This window comes from Varanus komodoensis, unplaced genomic scaffold (genome assembly GCF_004798865.1).
Source record: "Varanus komodoensis strain SLA01 unplaced genomic scaffold, ASM479886v1 scaffold4, whole genome shotgun sequence".
NCBI classification, from domain to species: domain Eukaryota; kingdom Metazoa; phylum Chordata; class Lepidosauria; order Squamata; family Varanidae; genus Varanus; species Varanus komodoensis.
The window spans coordinates 43950348-43965375 of record NW_025335941.1 but is presented as its reverse complement, the minus strand read 5'-3'; the positions used below and the strand labels follow the sequence as shown (position 1 = coordinate 43965375).

The window sequence follows — 15028 nt, the reverse complement described above, 5'->3', positions numbered from 1 at the left end:
ATGGGCAAAGTAGGCCACTGTGGAGCCACAACAAGATAGCAGAAGGGGTAAGGGAAGATGCAGGGGGAAAGCCTTCACTGTACTCTCTGCTGCTTCTACCCACTCTCACTGCTTCCAGATAAGGACCAAGAGGGTGTTTTGGGAGCTGGCAAGGAAGAATGGGTCTTCATTTCCTTAGTCATTGATTAGTTCTCTGAAAGAAATTGGCCTGTTTGCAGGTCACTTTGAGGAAAGCAAGAAGCAATTTGCACATTTCAGTTTTGTGCAGCCCAGTATAAACATTGGGAAAGCTACAGTGAACAAGAAGGGCTCATAAGTGCAATGCAGAAGCAGGAGCCAGCAGCAAAGTGTCAGGCGGCGCATAAGAGAGGGATGTGTTCTTGCGTCTTGATGTTGCCTTTGTTCCAGCAGTTCATACTGCAGAAAAAAGGACTTTGTTTTTTAAACACTGTTTCCTACTTTGTCCAAGCTTAAGAGGGATGTGATAACTGTCCTGTTGTCCAGCTTGTTTAATAGAGAGAACTCCTTGTGGGAAATCTCTGTGCATAAGTGATAAGTTCTTAAGAAAGTTATACATGCTGTTTAATATCTGGCAAGAATTTCATCAGAAACAAGGTTTGGTGTGTCTGTTTTGGTTTGGTTTCAAAATCATCATTCAGATTCATTGAATTTGAAACAGTTTCGAATTCAAATGTATTAAGAGTCATGAGCTGTAGTCATTAATCTGGTAGGTTAATTTGGAACCAAGGGCAAATTGAAACTGTGAATGCATTTTGTTTTTTCAATATTAGAAAGGTCTTCCTTCTTATCCATTTACTTACTTTTTCTAATGAAAAGCTTATTTTTAAAAAGGTGTGTTAAAATGGAGAGCACAAAAATGTTAATGTGCATTCTCCTTGTTATTAAATTTGAGATCTTCCCTAGCTATGTATGGATGCATCCTCTGTTTGCTGAAATCTGAAGCAGCTATAGAGAGATAGAATCAGAAATTCATGGCACAACTGTGCTTTACAAGAAATATGGACAGTTACCAGAAATGATGTCTTTATATTGAAATCCACTTCCTTTGTATATCTATGTGTTATAGTACTGATGGCACTAATCTGGATAGCTTTAAAAGAAGATAGAAGGGCAATTTGAATGTTTTCTTTCTTTCCTTCTTTCCTTCCTTCCTTTCGCATATGTCCCACATTTATATCATGTAGGTTTCCTTAAAACCAGAAGTGGAAAGGAGCACACAGAAAACAGTTGCTGTCTTTGTTGACAGACCTGTATTTCTTCATACGTTAAGTCTAACCCTTAGAATCAATAAATCAGATCTCAAATTGAGGATCTTCCTTTCTTGAGTGATGGTTCCAGGAACCTATTAAAAAGAGGCAAAAGTAGTCACACATGTTGCACAGACAAAAGTCATCCTTGCAAGAATGAAGGGAATGGTGGTAGGATTTACCCAGGCAGTACTGGCTGGGGTGCAGCAGATAAAGCTGCTGCAATGGATCAGGTCAGAAAACACCAACCTGCTTAACCTGACAACAGGGCTGACCGTAGCAAGAACAAGCAATAAAACTGCCACAGCATGATGAGACAGCATTAGCCACAGGGTTGTAGTCATGCTTCCTTCTAGCTCCTACCTTTTGTGTTCAGCATTAAGCATTGTGTTATCAGGAGGATTGTCCTTGCTTTCTTTTACGGAAATAAATGCATGTTTTCCTCTAAATGGAAATGAATAGACTTGTATTCAAATTTTCTCCTTAATTTTGGCTGCAGTATGTACATTTAAGTTACATTTTATTGTTAAAACTAGATACTTTAATTTAAATACCAAAAGATATAAACATGCATGTTTTTCTTTTAAGGGCCTTTGGCCCACTTTGGTGCCATGAAGATATTACTCCCAAGAACCAGAATACAAAAAGTACAGAACAACTCACCAATTTCTTGCGTCATGTTGTGTCTGTCTTCAAAGATTCAAAATCAGGTATTGAATAAATTACTTTTATGGTGACTCTCTGAAGAACCAACACTCACAAACATTGCTGGACAATGCCAGTGTTTTCTTTCAGAACAGATGTTTGTGAATACTAATGAAAAGGAAATAACTCTCTGTATCTAGTTTATTATTGATTTATTTCATTTCTGTATTGCCCCATAGCCGAAGTTCTCTGGGTGGTTTACAGCAATCCATTAAAAAGACAATAAAATGTAATAAAGTTGTAAGTTTATTATCTCATTTTAGATAATTACTTGTCATAAAGAAAACAGAAAGCGTAACTTTACATAGTCAGACCATTGTTTCAGCTAGCTCAGTATTCCTTATATCAGGGCTGGATCCTTTCTGGCCACCAGATATTTGCACCTGTAACCCTCATTACACTGTACCGTTAACTATGCTGTTTAGGGCTGACAGGATTTGTTGGCCAAAACTGTTGGAAGGCTGCATGTTGGCTACCCATGCTTTGTACTGACTAAAAAGGCTTTCCAGGATTTCAGATGAGGGACTTTCCCTGCCGTATCTGAAAATGCTTGTGAATTAGACCTGGGCCTTTCTACATGTATAGTATAGCTTTAGCTTTTACACTAAAGTGCATTCAAACTGTTTTAAAAGATCAGTCTAGGTAACAGCAACCATATGTTTGCCCCTTCCTATTATGACTAGTAATAAAATGGGAGAGCTTGTACTAATAATCCTGAGGAGAAAGAATAACTATCCACTGTGCATGGCTCTCTTTTCGGCAAATCTTAGCATAATAAAAATCCTCTTTTATAGATCCCACTGTTTACCAATTAACATTCAGTCCTGTTTGAGCACAGTATAATGTTATATATGCAACTGTTCACATTAAAGCCTGTCTATGAACATATTCAAGTACTAAGCCTAATGTTTTTCTCTGAATAGGTTTCCATTTGGAGCAGCACCTTAGTGAAATTGCTTTGCAAACAGCCCTTTCCAGTTCCTCAAGACATTATGCTGGCCGGTCTTTTCAGATATTTCGGGCTCTAAGACAACCACTTTCTGCACATGCATTGTCAGATCTCCTTTCAAGATTAGTAGAAGTTATAGGAGAACATGGAGAAGAGATTCAGGTACAAATATGCTGCTATCTTGCCTTCAAAAGAAGCTGACTTATACCATTGGTCCATCTAATTCAGATTTGTCTACATTGACTGAGAGTAGTTCTCCAGTGCTCCAAACCAGAGTCTTTTCTAGGCCTACCCAGAGATGCCAAGGATTGAACTGAGAACTTTTGAATATAAAGTGTGTATTCTACTACTGAGCTATGAGCCTTCTCCATTCCCTACAGCAGTGATGGCAATCCTTTTAGAGACCGAGTGCCCAAACTGCAACCCAAAACCCATTTATTTATCACAAAGTCCCAACACTGCAATAAAACCTGAAAACATCGAGTCCAAGCAAATATATACACGATATAAATATATATACTTGGCAGTGCACTGACTGGCCATGCGAAAGCTTGAGAGAGTTGCGGCTAATGTGTTACGGCTTGTGACTTCATCGCCTGGCACCACTACTCCTTTCCGACCATGCACATGGCCCCTATGTGCGCTGTCATCAAATGCTCGGCTGCTGGGGCGATTCCAGGGCTATTTGGCTCACGTGCCGACCGAGAGGGCTCTGCGTGCCCGCTGTGGCACGCATGGCATAGGTTCGCCACCACTGCCCTACAGTGTATTGCAATGAAACTTTCTTGAGAGCCAGTGTAGTGTTGGAATGGGACTTGGTTCCCACCTAACCATGAAGCTCACTGAGTGGCATTGAGCCAGTCCCAGACTTTCTGCCTAACTTACCTCACACAGTTGTTGTTAGGAAGATAAATCAGAGAGGAGAGCCTTGTAAGCTGCCTTGAATTCTTTACAAGAAGTAAAGAGGAAGGTATGAATGTAATGTAAGCATCACCATCAGAATGTAAACTTGACAATATTAAGTGTATTCCTATTGCTCATATATTTACTTCTTGCAAAAAAATGAAGAGTCTTCCTTAAATTATAACATTGCTATAATTAGTGCAGAAGGAACTACTGAATGTGGATTTGTTTTAATTAGCATTGCCATAAAATATTTAACAGTAATGTTATTATTTGTTTCATGCCATCACAATAGCAATATTACAGCCTCCTTTGGTTACAGTACATGGAATACAGTTTCTCAGGCTTGAGGCAAAGCTCAGGTTTTCATAGTACATCATTTGTCAGGAAAGTCATAATCTTGCATTGTCTTCTCAACCAGATTGCTCATTAAGCAATGGAATTCTCCAAATGATCTGATCACAGTTACTAATGCACAGTTAGTACATGTGTTTAAGGCTAAAAACTTCAAGCTAACATTGTTTTTCAGCTTTCTAATTGGAAAATGTAGAACTAAGCATTATGGGAAAAATGAATACCTACAATAGATTCCATCCTTGAGAAATTAGAGAAAATGAAAAGCATTCTTGCAGAGAGAAATGGAACAGTGTCCGAGTCATGAATGTTACTGGACACTTACAGTGTGAAACTTATCTAGTATTGCTTAAAAGTTTAAAAGTTGAGAAAGGGGCAGATGAGGAGACTCAATGCAAAGTTGGTAAGTACTAGAGAAAATAATGAAATCCCTGCTTTGACTACCCAGGAAATTGATAATGGGATTGTTGATTCATTGAAAAGGACAATTCCATCTTTTGTTGCAGTGAAAATGTTAAATTCCCTGATAGGAATTGTTAGCAGCATTACCTACAATGTAGGTGAGTGCTACACTGTTACATACATCAATAGTCTCATACTTAGAATAGCTGTTCTCTTCGCACTTTATCTGTGGACCACTTATATTGTTAAACTAAGTAAGGTAATTATAACAATAAGAAATAAGTCTAAAATGATTAAAAAATAACCAACAACCTGGAATTTATCCTTTGCCAGAGAAAGAGAAAAATTAGTTTCTGTGGGTATGTGCTCCTTACTAAGGGTTAGGATTCAATACATTATTTTGATATTCCAGTTTTAAAAATATAATCTCTGCTGATATATACAAGGAACAAAACTAGTGAGCATCTACTTAGTTCAGATAGTTTTACCAACTATGGTTTAAAGTTAAGGACCATGGCCTCTCTGCTGGAAATTAATATTTTTCCTTGATTTGCAGAAGACTGTTTGTCACCATTTTGCATGCTATAATGAATTCAGTAAATGTGGGTTGAGCAGCAGATGCCAAAATTTCAGCTTCTGCTTACGGAAACCACTGGGACAATCCAATCAGTAACCAAGGCCATGGTTTTCAAAACAGTAGAAGTAATGTAATAATGTGCATTGACCTTTAGTTTTGAACATCCACATGGAATTTGAATTAGTGGACTAGAATTCATGGGAGGTTGTTGAAGCCCCAACAGTGAGGGTGATTAAGGATAGGCTGGACATGGTAGGCAAGTCATCAGTGGAACCAGCTGGACCCTGGGGTCAGACTAGTGGCCCAGAAGACCTTCTGACTCGCTCTGTTTCTGTGTTTCTATGTTCTATTTTATTTATATATTATGAACATTTTTATTTAATAAATTGTCCAGTGGGGTTACCATTTGTGTTGTTTCATTCATAGTTAATTCCAAAAGCCGTACAGTTGTTCAGTAGGATTGATTAAAAACATTAACTATGCAGTCTTATGCATTTGTATTCAGAAGTACTGTTGAGTTCAGTAGAAATTACTCCAATGTATATTTGTATATGATTACTCCAGTGTACATTTGTATATAATTACAGCATTAAGACAAAAGCCCCAATGATAAATGTGGACATTAGACACTAGACTTGATGATTACTATTACTGACCATGACCTGGAAGAATGTTACTATTACTGGCCTGGAGGAATGTTGTCCATGGGGTCGTGATGGGTTGGACACGACTTCACAACTAACATAACTGACCATAGCTGAGCATTTAAGTAACTGTCTTTTTGTATTTTTGGCAGGGCTATGTTATGGAAGCTCTTCTTACTTTAGAGGCTACTGTGGATTATCTGTATGACTGCCTGAAGAACAGTGATCTCCTGACAGTTTTGTCTCGGTAAGGATTTGTCAACTTAGCCATGACATTCCTTCCAGGAAAATATCTCAGTTAATTGACACAGAATTCTGTGTAAGCTGCACAAGAATAAGCTGTACACATGTAATCTAAGTTAGCAGCCAAGTTAGCTCTTGCTACATCTGAAACACTGTAAGGAATGAATCTGTAATCATCTGGACTGTAAGGGAAAATTGGGAGGACAGTAGTGAAATTCCTCAAGCAACATAGTGCCAAAGAATCTAGATCAGTGGTTCCCAAGCTGCACCCCTAGAACATGTCTGATTTATCTTTGCCCTCCCCACGCTACAAAAGTGATACCACATTTGAAGATGAAGTCAAATTTCTAATTTCTGAACCACAAATTTGACCACATGTAGAACTGTGGATAAACAAATTGAACTCAAAAAACCAATCTTTTAACTCATTGCAAACATTCAAATATAAATTAAACAATTAGAAAAAAATCGTAAAGTATAAAATCAATCCCAGTTTGAACATAAAATTCAGTGACTTCCTCGTTCCTGCTTCTCATTCATAATTTTGTTGAAACGTGGAACTTTCTTGGCTGATGGCAATCCACAAGTCTGCCTATGAATTTAGGTGATTCCTAGATTTTGTCTTGATTGACAAATGAGAACTGAATCCAAATGCAAACAATAATGAATAATTTTATTACTGGCATAATTTTTGGAGAACCGCAATGTAGCCTTCCTCTTTGTTGTATTCCCCGAAATGCCATTTCGCATCCCTTGGGGGTACAGAAACTCCAGGATGGGAACCCCTGCTCTAGATTAAATACAAAATGGTAAGTTATAAGTCAGAGACACTGCATAATCACTACCAGTTTTTTCAAATATTTTGCCTAGCTCAAGAGTCCACACCACAGGGCTATGTAAGACATATGGCTCTTGCAAAACCATCTGCCAAATGCACAAGTAATGTGGATTTATTGTGAACTACCACTTCAAGTCTATAAACAATATTTACAACAAGTGACATTAGATAGTCATGAATTACAGATGCCAATGACTTCACACATATTCTTCCTTTGCTATAATGGGGATATCCAGTACTGTCTTTCCCTATTTTTGGAATCCTTTTCTCCTGACTTCCGCTATATCTCCCAATTGCAACTATATTATTTATTACATAGGAAATAATACCCTTGCTCCACTCATGTAATGCCCAACATGTGATTGTCCATTCTTTCCTTGAACGCCCTCACTGATGAGGCCTCCACCACCTCCCTTGCAGATTGCCAATGAAGCACATAGCAGTGTCCAGCTTTGACTCACTCATAATGTCAGAGTTGGGTTACACATGTATCTTTCCTCACAAACCTTTGTCACTGTTCTTTCATCAGCGTTCTTCCAGTGATGAGTTTTTAAAAGGGGTGGAAAGTGGGGCAAGGTGGAATAAAAGGCTCAGTTCATTTGTTCATTCCCTCAATTTGATTTGTATATTTGGGAGCACTGGCTAATTCTTTGTCGTGGCCTCTGTACATCACACATGTGGATACTGTGCCTGTGCAGTGCCTGTAGCCAGGAAGATTTAAAAGCATAACAGTTTTGGCAGGAACTCTGCGCCCCCCCCCCCCATAGTATAAGAAGGCGGAGTGCCCACCATTTTCCCAGTCTTTTTGTGACCGCTGTTCGTTGTACCTCAAGATTTTCGTCTCTCAGTTTGTAGCTATATTGTGTATTTTATTTTATTTTATTTATTTTTATTTTATTAAAACATTTTTATGTTTATTTTGATCCCCTTTAAACCGTTACTCTCTATTGACTTAGCTTTCTTGTTAAGATTTCCAAGTTATTCATCCCTCCCCATTAGAAGTTTTCTTCACATCCCCCCTTTTTACCCTTCCCCCCCAGAAAAGTTTATTATCTTCTTACATTTCTTGTCTTCACTATCTTCTCCTTTTCAATCTCAATGGCTCACCGTGCAGCTTTCCGCGAGTGTTCTCAGTGCGGGGCTAAGATGTCTCTCACTGATCCACACAAACTGTGCCTTCTTTGCCTCGGAGAGCCATTGAAGTGCAGCCATTGTCAGGCCTTCACCAAGCAGGTGCGAAAAAATCAGGAAAACCGCCTGCGCAAGCTCCTCTGGGACCCAGGCCTTGTTGGTTGCATCTGATCAACTGGTGGCCCAATCCACTGCGCAGCCCTCCTCTTCGGCTGCTCCTCCACCCCGCCCATTGACTGATGGTGGTACTATGCCGGAGGGCAAGTGCTCCTCTAAGTCTCCTCACAAACAAAAGGAGAAGGAAGCACAGCGGATCCAACAAGACCTCGGGCTATAAGAAGCCTAAGAAGGACAAGGCAGACAAGACGGCTCACAAGACCAAGAAGGCCGATCAGCCCTATCACCGTGATTTGAGATCATCTGCCCTGTCGGTCCTGAGGGGCACTTCGGTACCTACACCAACCAGACCAGCTCTCCACCTGGCAATGCAGGTGACCTTGCCAGGGTCCCTGCGACGGGTCGCTCCTTCTGTCTTGTCCTCGCCAGAACATGAGGAGGCAGCCATGCTGGGATCGATTTCTGACAGGGAGATCCGGGACTCTCCACACATGGCTCCTCCGATGGCACGCTGTCCTACACCGCAGCGTTTGCCTGAGGCTTCCCCGAGGGCTCCATCTCAGCAGGTGCAGTACCAGCAGCGAGCTTCTGTCTGTCCCTCTGGAGAATGGGTGCAAGCGCTGCATGGATCTGCCCATCATGAACCATGGGACGACTATGCACTGTATGGATATTATCCATTGGTATGCCATTGTACTCTGTCTCCAATCCCAAGGGATTCTCCATCGACCTCTGCGGCAGCTCAGACCAGGCACCCTTCTTCGCCAGCCTACTCCTTTTCCAGTCCTCTGCTGCATTACGATTCCGAGTCAGAAGATTCGGATGTAGCGTCCACCTCACCAGATGTGGTGATTACCACCCAAGGTCCCAAGCTCACCCAAGGAGTTGTATTTGATGTTTGGGGAACTGATGGTGAGATTGGCTAGGTCACTGGAGATGGAGGCCCAGCACCACTTTGATCCAGTACTGATAAGTTCTATAACACAGTACACAGCCGTTCATCCTTCCTAGATACCTACGAATGCTCCATTGGACTCGAGCACTCTACATCCTGATATTCAATTCATTCTCCAGTCTGCGCTAAGACCTACAACTCATCGCTTCTATGCGGCTAAATGGAAACGTTTCTCATCTTTTGCCGAAACCAACCACTTTATTACTCATTCAGCTTCTATTGAAAATGTTCTTCAATTTCTATTATCCTTTCACCAGACTGGACTCAAATCTTCATCCATTAAGGTTTACATTGCCTCAATCTCTCATTACCATGGCCAAGTTGCCGGCTCATCATTATTCTGTAACATCCTTATTCGTCAATTCCTTAGAGGCTTACAGAATCTCCAGCCACTGGTTAGATCAATCATTCTGACATGAAGCCTCTCTGTTGTCCTTCAAGTGCTCACCAAACCTCCTTTCGAGCCCTTAGCGACTACCGACTTACGTCTCTTGTCATGGAAGACTGCCTTCCTGGTTGCTATCACATCAGCTAGAAGGGCCAGTGAACTCTTTGTGCTCCGTATAGACCCTCCTTATCTCAATTTTCACAAGAAGTTTGTTCTGCATACTGATCCAGCGTTCCTTCCGAAGGTCATGTCACCCTTCCATGTCAATACCAGCCTTTTTTCCTACTCCATCTACGCCCATGGAGTGCTCGCTACACTCCCTTGACATTCGTTGATGCCTCGCTTTCTACAGGTCACGTACAGAACCTTTTCACAATACCAGATGTCTTTTCATCATGTATGCTGAACATGATAAAGGGTCCCCCATCAGGTCCCAAAGACTCTCGAAATGGATTGTTCAGACCATTGAACTGGCCTATCAACTTTCTAAACTAGACTTACCTGTCAGGCCCAGAGGCCATTCCATGAGGGCTGTTGCGGCTTCCTCCGCTGGCATTCCGCTTCATAACATTTGCAGGGTGGCCACATGGACTACCCCTTGCACATTTGCCAGACATTACTGCCTTGATGTACGTGCCAGACAGGATTGCTCCTTTGGTCGCGCAGTCCTTTCTTCTGTTCTTCAGTGACGACACCGTCCTGCCTCCGGGTCCAGTAAGCTTGCTAATCACCCATATGTGTGATGCACAGAGGCCATGACGAAGAAAGGCAGGTTGCTTACCTGTAACTGTTGTTCTTCAAGTGACCATCTGTGCATTCACACAACCCACCCGCTGGCCCCACTCGGTGTCGGTGACTGGGTTTCTATGGTACCATGTTTCGCTTCGTTACAGATCCGTAGGGTGTATCTTCATGTACATTTATATTTACGTTTAGTGTTTTAAGCACTTGATGTGTAATACTTTTTGCTTCTGCTTGAGGGCGAACGGTCGGTCTTCAGTAGACTGGGAAAATGGCGGGCACTCCGCCTTCTTATACTATGGGAGGAGGGGCGTGGAGTTCCCACCAAAACTGTTAAGCTTTTAAATCTTTCTGGCTACAGGCACTGCGCGGGCACAGCACCCATATGTGTGAATTCACAGATGGCTACTCGAAGAACGACAGTTATAGGTAAGCAACCTGCCTTTCTGCACTCCCAATCAAATCACCTTCCCTAACAGGCTTCTATATAACATGGTGGTACAGAATGAAAAAGCTGAAAGTTGCATTCATTCAGTCCCTGTGTGGCACTGAATCATGGCTGTTAATCTCCCCCTTCTTTTATGTGAGGCTTTTTCTGGAGATTGTCTTACCTAAAAGGTTTTCCTTTTTATGTGGCAACTGTGCAGGCAGCAAAAACAAAACAAAAAAACCTCTCAGAATGTAAGTCCAGTTATTGTACGTACTTCTCCTCCCTGGTTGGACTGAAGATATATGGCCAGTAGCTAGGGAAGGAGCTATTTTCTGGACCAAGAAAACAACATTCCCCTCTTTATACCTTTGTGTACTGATACCCTCTAAATCACACCCAAAGCTTGCTTGCTTGCTTATTTATTTATTTAAAACATTTCTATGCCGCCCCCATCACAACAAAGCCTTGGGGCGGCTCACAACAAAAACAAAATCATACCAAAATTTATACACTAAATATATTAAAATACATATGATGCTATTTATACGATGCTTCTGTAAATTCTGATCTGCTCCTAGAAATCAAGAGATGATTAGGTTGGTTTGGAATATCTCTGCCAACTACCATTGATTGTGTTATATTTGGTTTGCCTCTAATCCATCTATCTTTTAAAATTACATGTATTAATTGACTGGGTGGGAGGGGGAATAGGTCTTCCAAAATTACTCTTAATGGAAATAATGACATCACCTTGATCAAGTGACATACGTATACAGGTTTTCTCATTTCATACACAAGAAAATAGGAGCAGGAATTAACCCTTTGATATTCATTCTTGACATGTGAATTGCAATTGGATTGCAAAAGTGATGTAATCTCTAAAGATGAAGCAAATGGGGTATATCCTGTTCACTCACAGTTTCTTTTGTTGAATCCAATATGTATAAAGAGATAATAATTTTAACATGCACATATATTTTCTGGTGGTTTTATTCCCAATACAAGTGCAATGAAATCCTTGTCTGTTTGCCCTGCCATAGGTCATCATCACCAGACATTACATCAAATTCGAAACTGACTGCAAATCGGAAGAGTACAGGACAGCTGAATGTGAATCCAGGAGCTGCAGGTGGTAATACAGCTACTGCCGAGCGCAGCAGGCACCAGAGGAGCTTTTCAGTGCCAAAAAAGTTTGGTGATGTGGACAAATCCTCCGATCCTCCTCGCAGTGCCACACTGGACAGGATACAAGCCTGCACTCAGCAGGGTCTCTCCTCCAAAACTAGAAGCTCTTCCTCTTTAAAAGATACTCTCACAGATCCTAACAATATTAACAATCCAACCAACTTGTTGGCCACCATCTTTTGGGTCGCAGTGGCTTTGATGGAATCTGATTTTGAGTTTGAATATCTAATGGCACTAAGGTTGTTAAATAAGTTACTTGTTCATTTGCCACTGGATAAAGTGGAAAACAGAGAAAAATTGGAAAAGCTACAGGGACAGCTAAAATGGACAGATTTCTCAGGACTCCAGCAACTCCTGCTTAAAGGTTTCACTTCCCTTACCACCACAGACCTTACACTACAGCTCTTCAGTCTGTTGACCCCAGTGTCACGCGTGTCCATGGTGGATTCTTCTCAGGCTATAGGTATAGCCAGAATATGTTTTGTTTATGCTTATATTTCTTATTTTGATTTCATATAAAAATACAATTTGCTACCATATTTCTTTACATAGAATACTAACACCAATATTCAGAATATGTAGTTAGTTCTGCAAACCAAAGTTCCTTATCTCATCATTCCCTCTCTTCCTGTCCCCTCCTGGTAAAGTATAAAGAAACAATGCATGACAGGCACATAGGAAGCTGCCTTATACTTTATCAGACCATTGGTCTATCTCATTCCATATTGTCGATACTGACTGGCAGCAGTTCTCCAGGGTTCCATAGTTCTTTCCATTGGACTTGGGAATTTCTGCATGCAAGACATGTGCTCTACCACTGAGCTATAGCCCCTCCTTTGAATTTCAAGTTTCCTTATGCTTTCTGAGTGAAGTGACCATTGCTGTAACATTGGCTGGAGTGCCAGTGGGGAAACTAAAAGCACAATGGCACCACATCACTCACTTCTGTTGTAAAGTCCTATCTTTATAAAATCTAGTCTTGTAATTTCATGGAACATTTAGATTCTGACAACTTTTAGAACCTGGTATTGGAAGCTATTAACTTTCTCACAGACATACAGCTAGGAAAATGCTTAAACTCAAAAGAAGTAAAATAGAACTTTATTTCACTTTTGATTCTTGTAGCTACTCTGCAAGACTCAAAAAGTTGCTGAAGGCCAACTAGTAAGTTTCAACATTCTGCCTGCCCTACAGTCCCATACAATCAGTATTAAACTGAATGGAAGTTTCAAATCAACATTCCTTGATAGCTTCTTTCTCAGTGGGCATGTAAACATACAGAGAATTGCATTCTGCTAGAAGCTTATATGGTGGCTAAGTTGAAACCAAAAAAAAATCTACCTTTGCAGTAAAGTTGTATATGAAGTTGTAGGTCTGGTAGCCTAAGAAGCATCTATTATAAGGAATATGTAACTAGTCTTAATTGCTACTGACCATTATGGCTTGCATATAGAAATAAAGATTTATCCTGAAAATATGCACAGGTAGCATTTTCTTACTATCTTAGTAATAAAAAATGAGGCTGATATATTGATATAAAACCACATGGCATGTGGCTGGCATGTTTTGGCATAAATGCCACATGTTTTTAGGTATAAGCAATATATATGACTTTGTATAGGCAATATACAGTATATGCCTTTGTTCTGAAAGCATAGTTTATAATTCCATATAAACTATATATAATGTTTATTACTTCCCACATTTCTACTTTTTGATGCCAGGGTTCCCATTGAATGTGTTATGCCTCCTGCCTCATTTAATTCAGCACTTTGATGGCCCAAACCAGTTCTGCAAGGATATAGCAGAGAGGATTGCTCAGGTACCAACTATGTTTACTATTCTATGGATTATTAAATCCCCAGATTACTTTTGTACTTACTGTCGTTTGATATTTATATGTTATTAGGTCTGTCTAGAGGAAAAGAACCCCAAGCTGTCAAATCTTGCACATGTCATGACTCTTTATAAAACACATAGCTACACAAGAGATTGTGCAACCTGGGTAAATGTTGTTTGCCGTTACCTACATGAAGCATTTGCTGATGTTACTCTGAACATGGTTACCTATTTGGCTGAGGTATGATTTAACTTATCAGGTCATTTTCTATTTTCTCTGACAGAATTTCTAAATGTCTAGGGATAGAATTTTGTTTGTCCAGCTGACAAATGCCCTGTAGATAATCTTCTCTGTTACCCATATATGGTAGATTTGTTGTAAAATCCATAGGTTAATCCATGATGGTTATAACTGATGCAAAATAAGTTATTTGTAAACTCCTTATCTGTGTCAAGAATCTATAATTCAACAGATGAAGTAACTGGGTGTACTGGTATTCACATGTGTGATTTTTAGAGTTGTATGTGAAAACTAATCATTTGGCCTTGGTAACAGCAATTTTAATTTTTTTTATAAAGAAAAGTTATGCATTTGTTCTGTGCTTTCTCACAGCTCCTGGAAAAAGGACTTCCCAGCATGCAGCAGTCACTTTTGCAGATAATCTACAGTCTTCTTAGTTATATGGACCTGTCAGGCATTCCTGTGAAACAGTTTAACATGGAAGTGTTAAAAACTATCGAAAAATATGTGCAGGTAAGTATTTTATTTATGTTCTAGAACTTGTACAAAAACAGTGTGCATTCACTCATTCATGCATACACTTTAATTTTATGGACTTCTTTATGTCTCTCCTCAGCCAAAAAGGCTCCAAGAAAGACTTACATTTAGCCAATTAATACTATTCCATACTATCCCAGTCTACAGGCTAACATTCTACAAAGACACTTCTCTCTCTCTCTCTCTCTCTCTCTCTCTCTCTCTGTCTGTCTGTCTGTCTGTCTGTCTGAAACTTTTGTATACCATCCCATCACAGACACCTTGGGACAGTTCACAACAACAACAACAACAACAACAAAATAAAAAAGTAAAAGTAGCACAGCATCCAATATTAGATCTGAGACCACAGATTAGAATAAATTAGCAATTTAAATAATGGGAGTGCTGAAAGGAAAGAAGCATTGGCACCAGGTGAACCTCTCTGGGGAGCATGTTCCACAGTCAGGGCACCACCACAGAGAACGTCCTCCTCTGGGTAGCCACCCTCCTAATCTCTTTCAGGGAGGGATCCCAGAGGATGACCTCTGCCTTAGTTCTCAAGGGGCAGGAGGACACATAGGGAAGAAGGCTCTCTTTCAGGT

The 15028-nt window shown here is 40.3% G+C and overlaps 1 protein-coding gene across 8 annotated transcripts in view; it reads left to right on the top strand.

Annotated features, from left to right (window-relative positions):
* FRY (FRY microtubule binding protein) overlaps nt 1–15028 on the top strand; it is a 181151-nt gene that overhangs the window by 133503 nt on the left and 32620 nt on the right. For all 8 annotated transcript variants that reach the window (XR_006415838.1, XM_044441610.1, XM_044441615.1 and 5 more), the window contains exons 41-47: nt 1857–1978; nt 2897–3084; nt 5955–6049; nt 11686–12293; nt 13555–13652; nt 13740–13910; nt 14283–14423. Coding sequence is in view for 7 of the 8 variants with exons in the window: in XM_044441610.1 (XP_044297545.1) it covers nt 1857–1978; nt 2897–3084; nt 5955–6049; nt 11686–12293; nt 13555–13652; nt 13740–13910; nt 14283–14423 (1423 nt within the window). In the remaining variant the exon portion in view is untranslated. The remainder of the gene's footprint in view (nt 1–1856; nt 1979–2896; nt 3085–5954; nt 6050–11685; nt 12294–13554; nt 13653–13739; nt 13911–14282; nt 14424–15028) is intronic.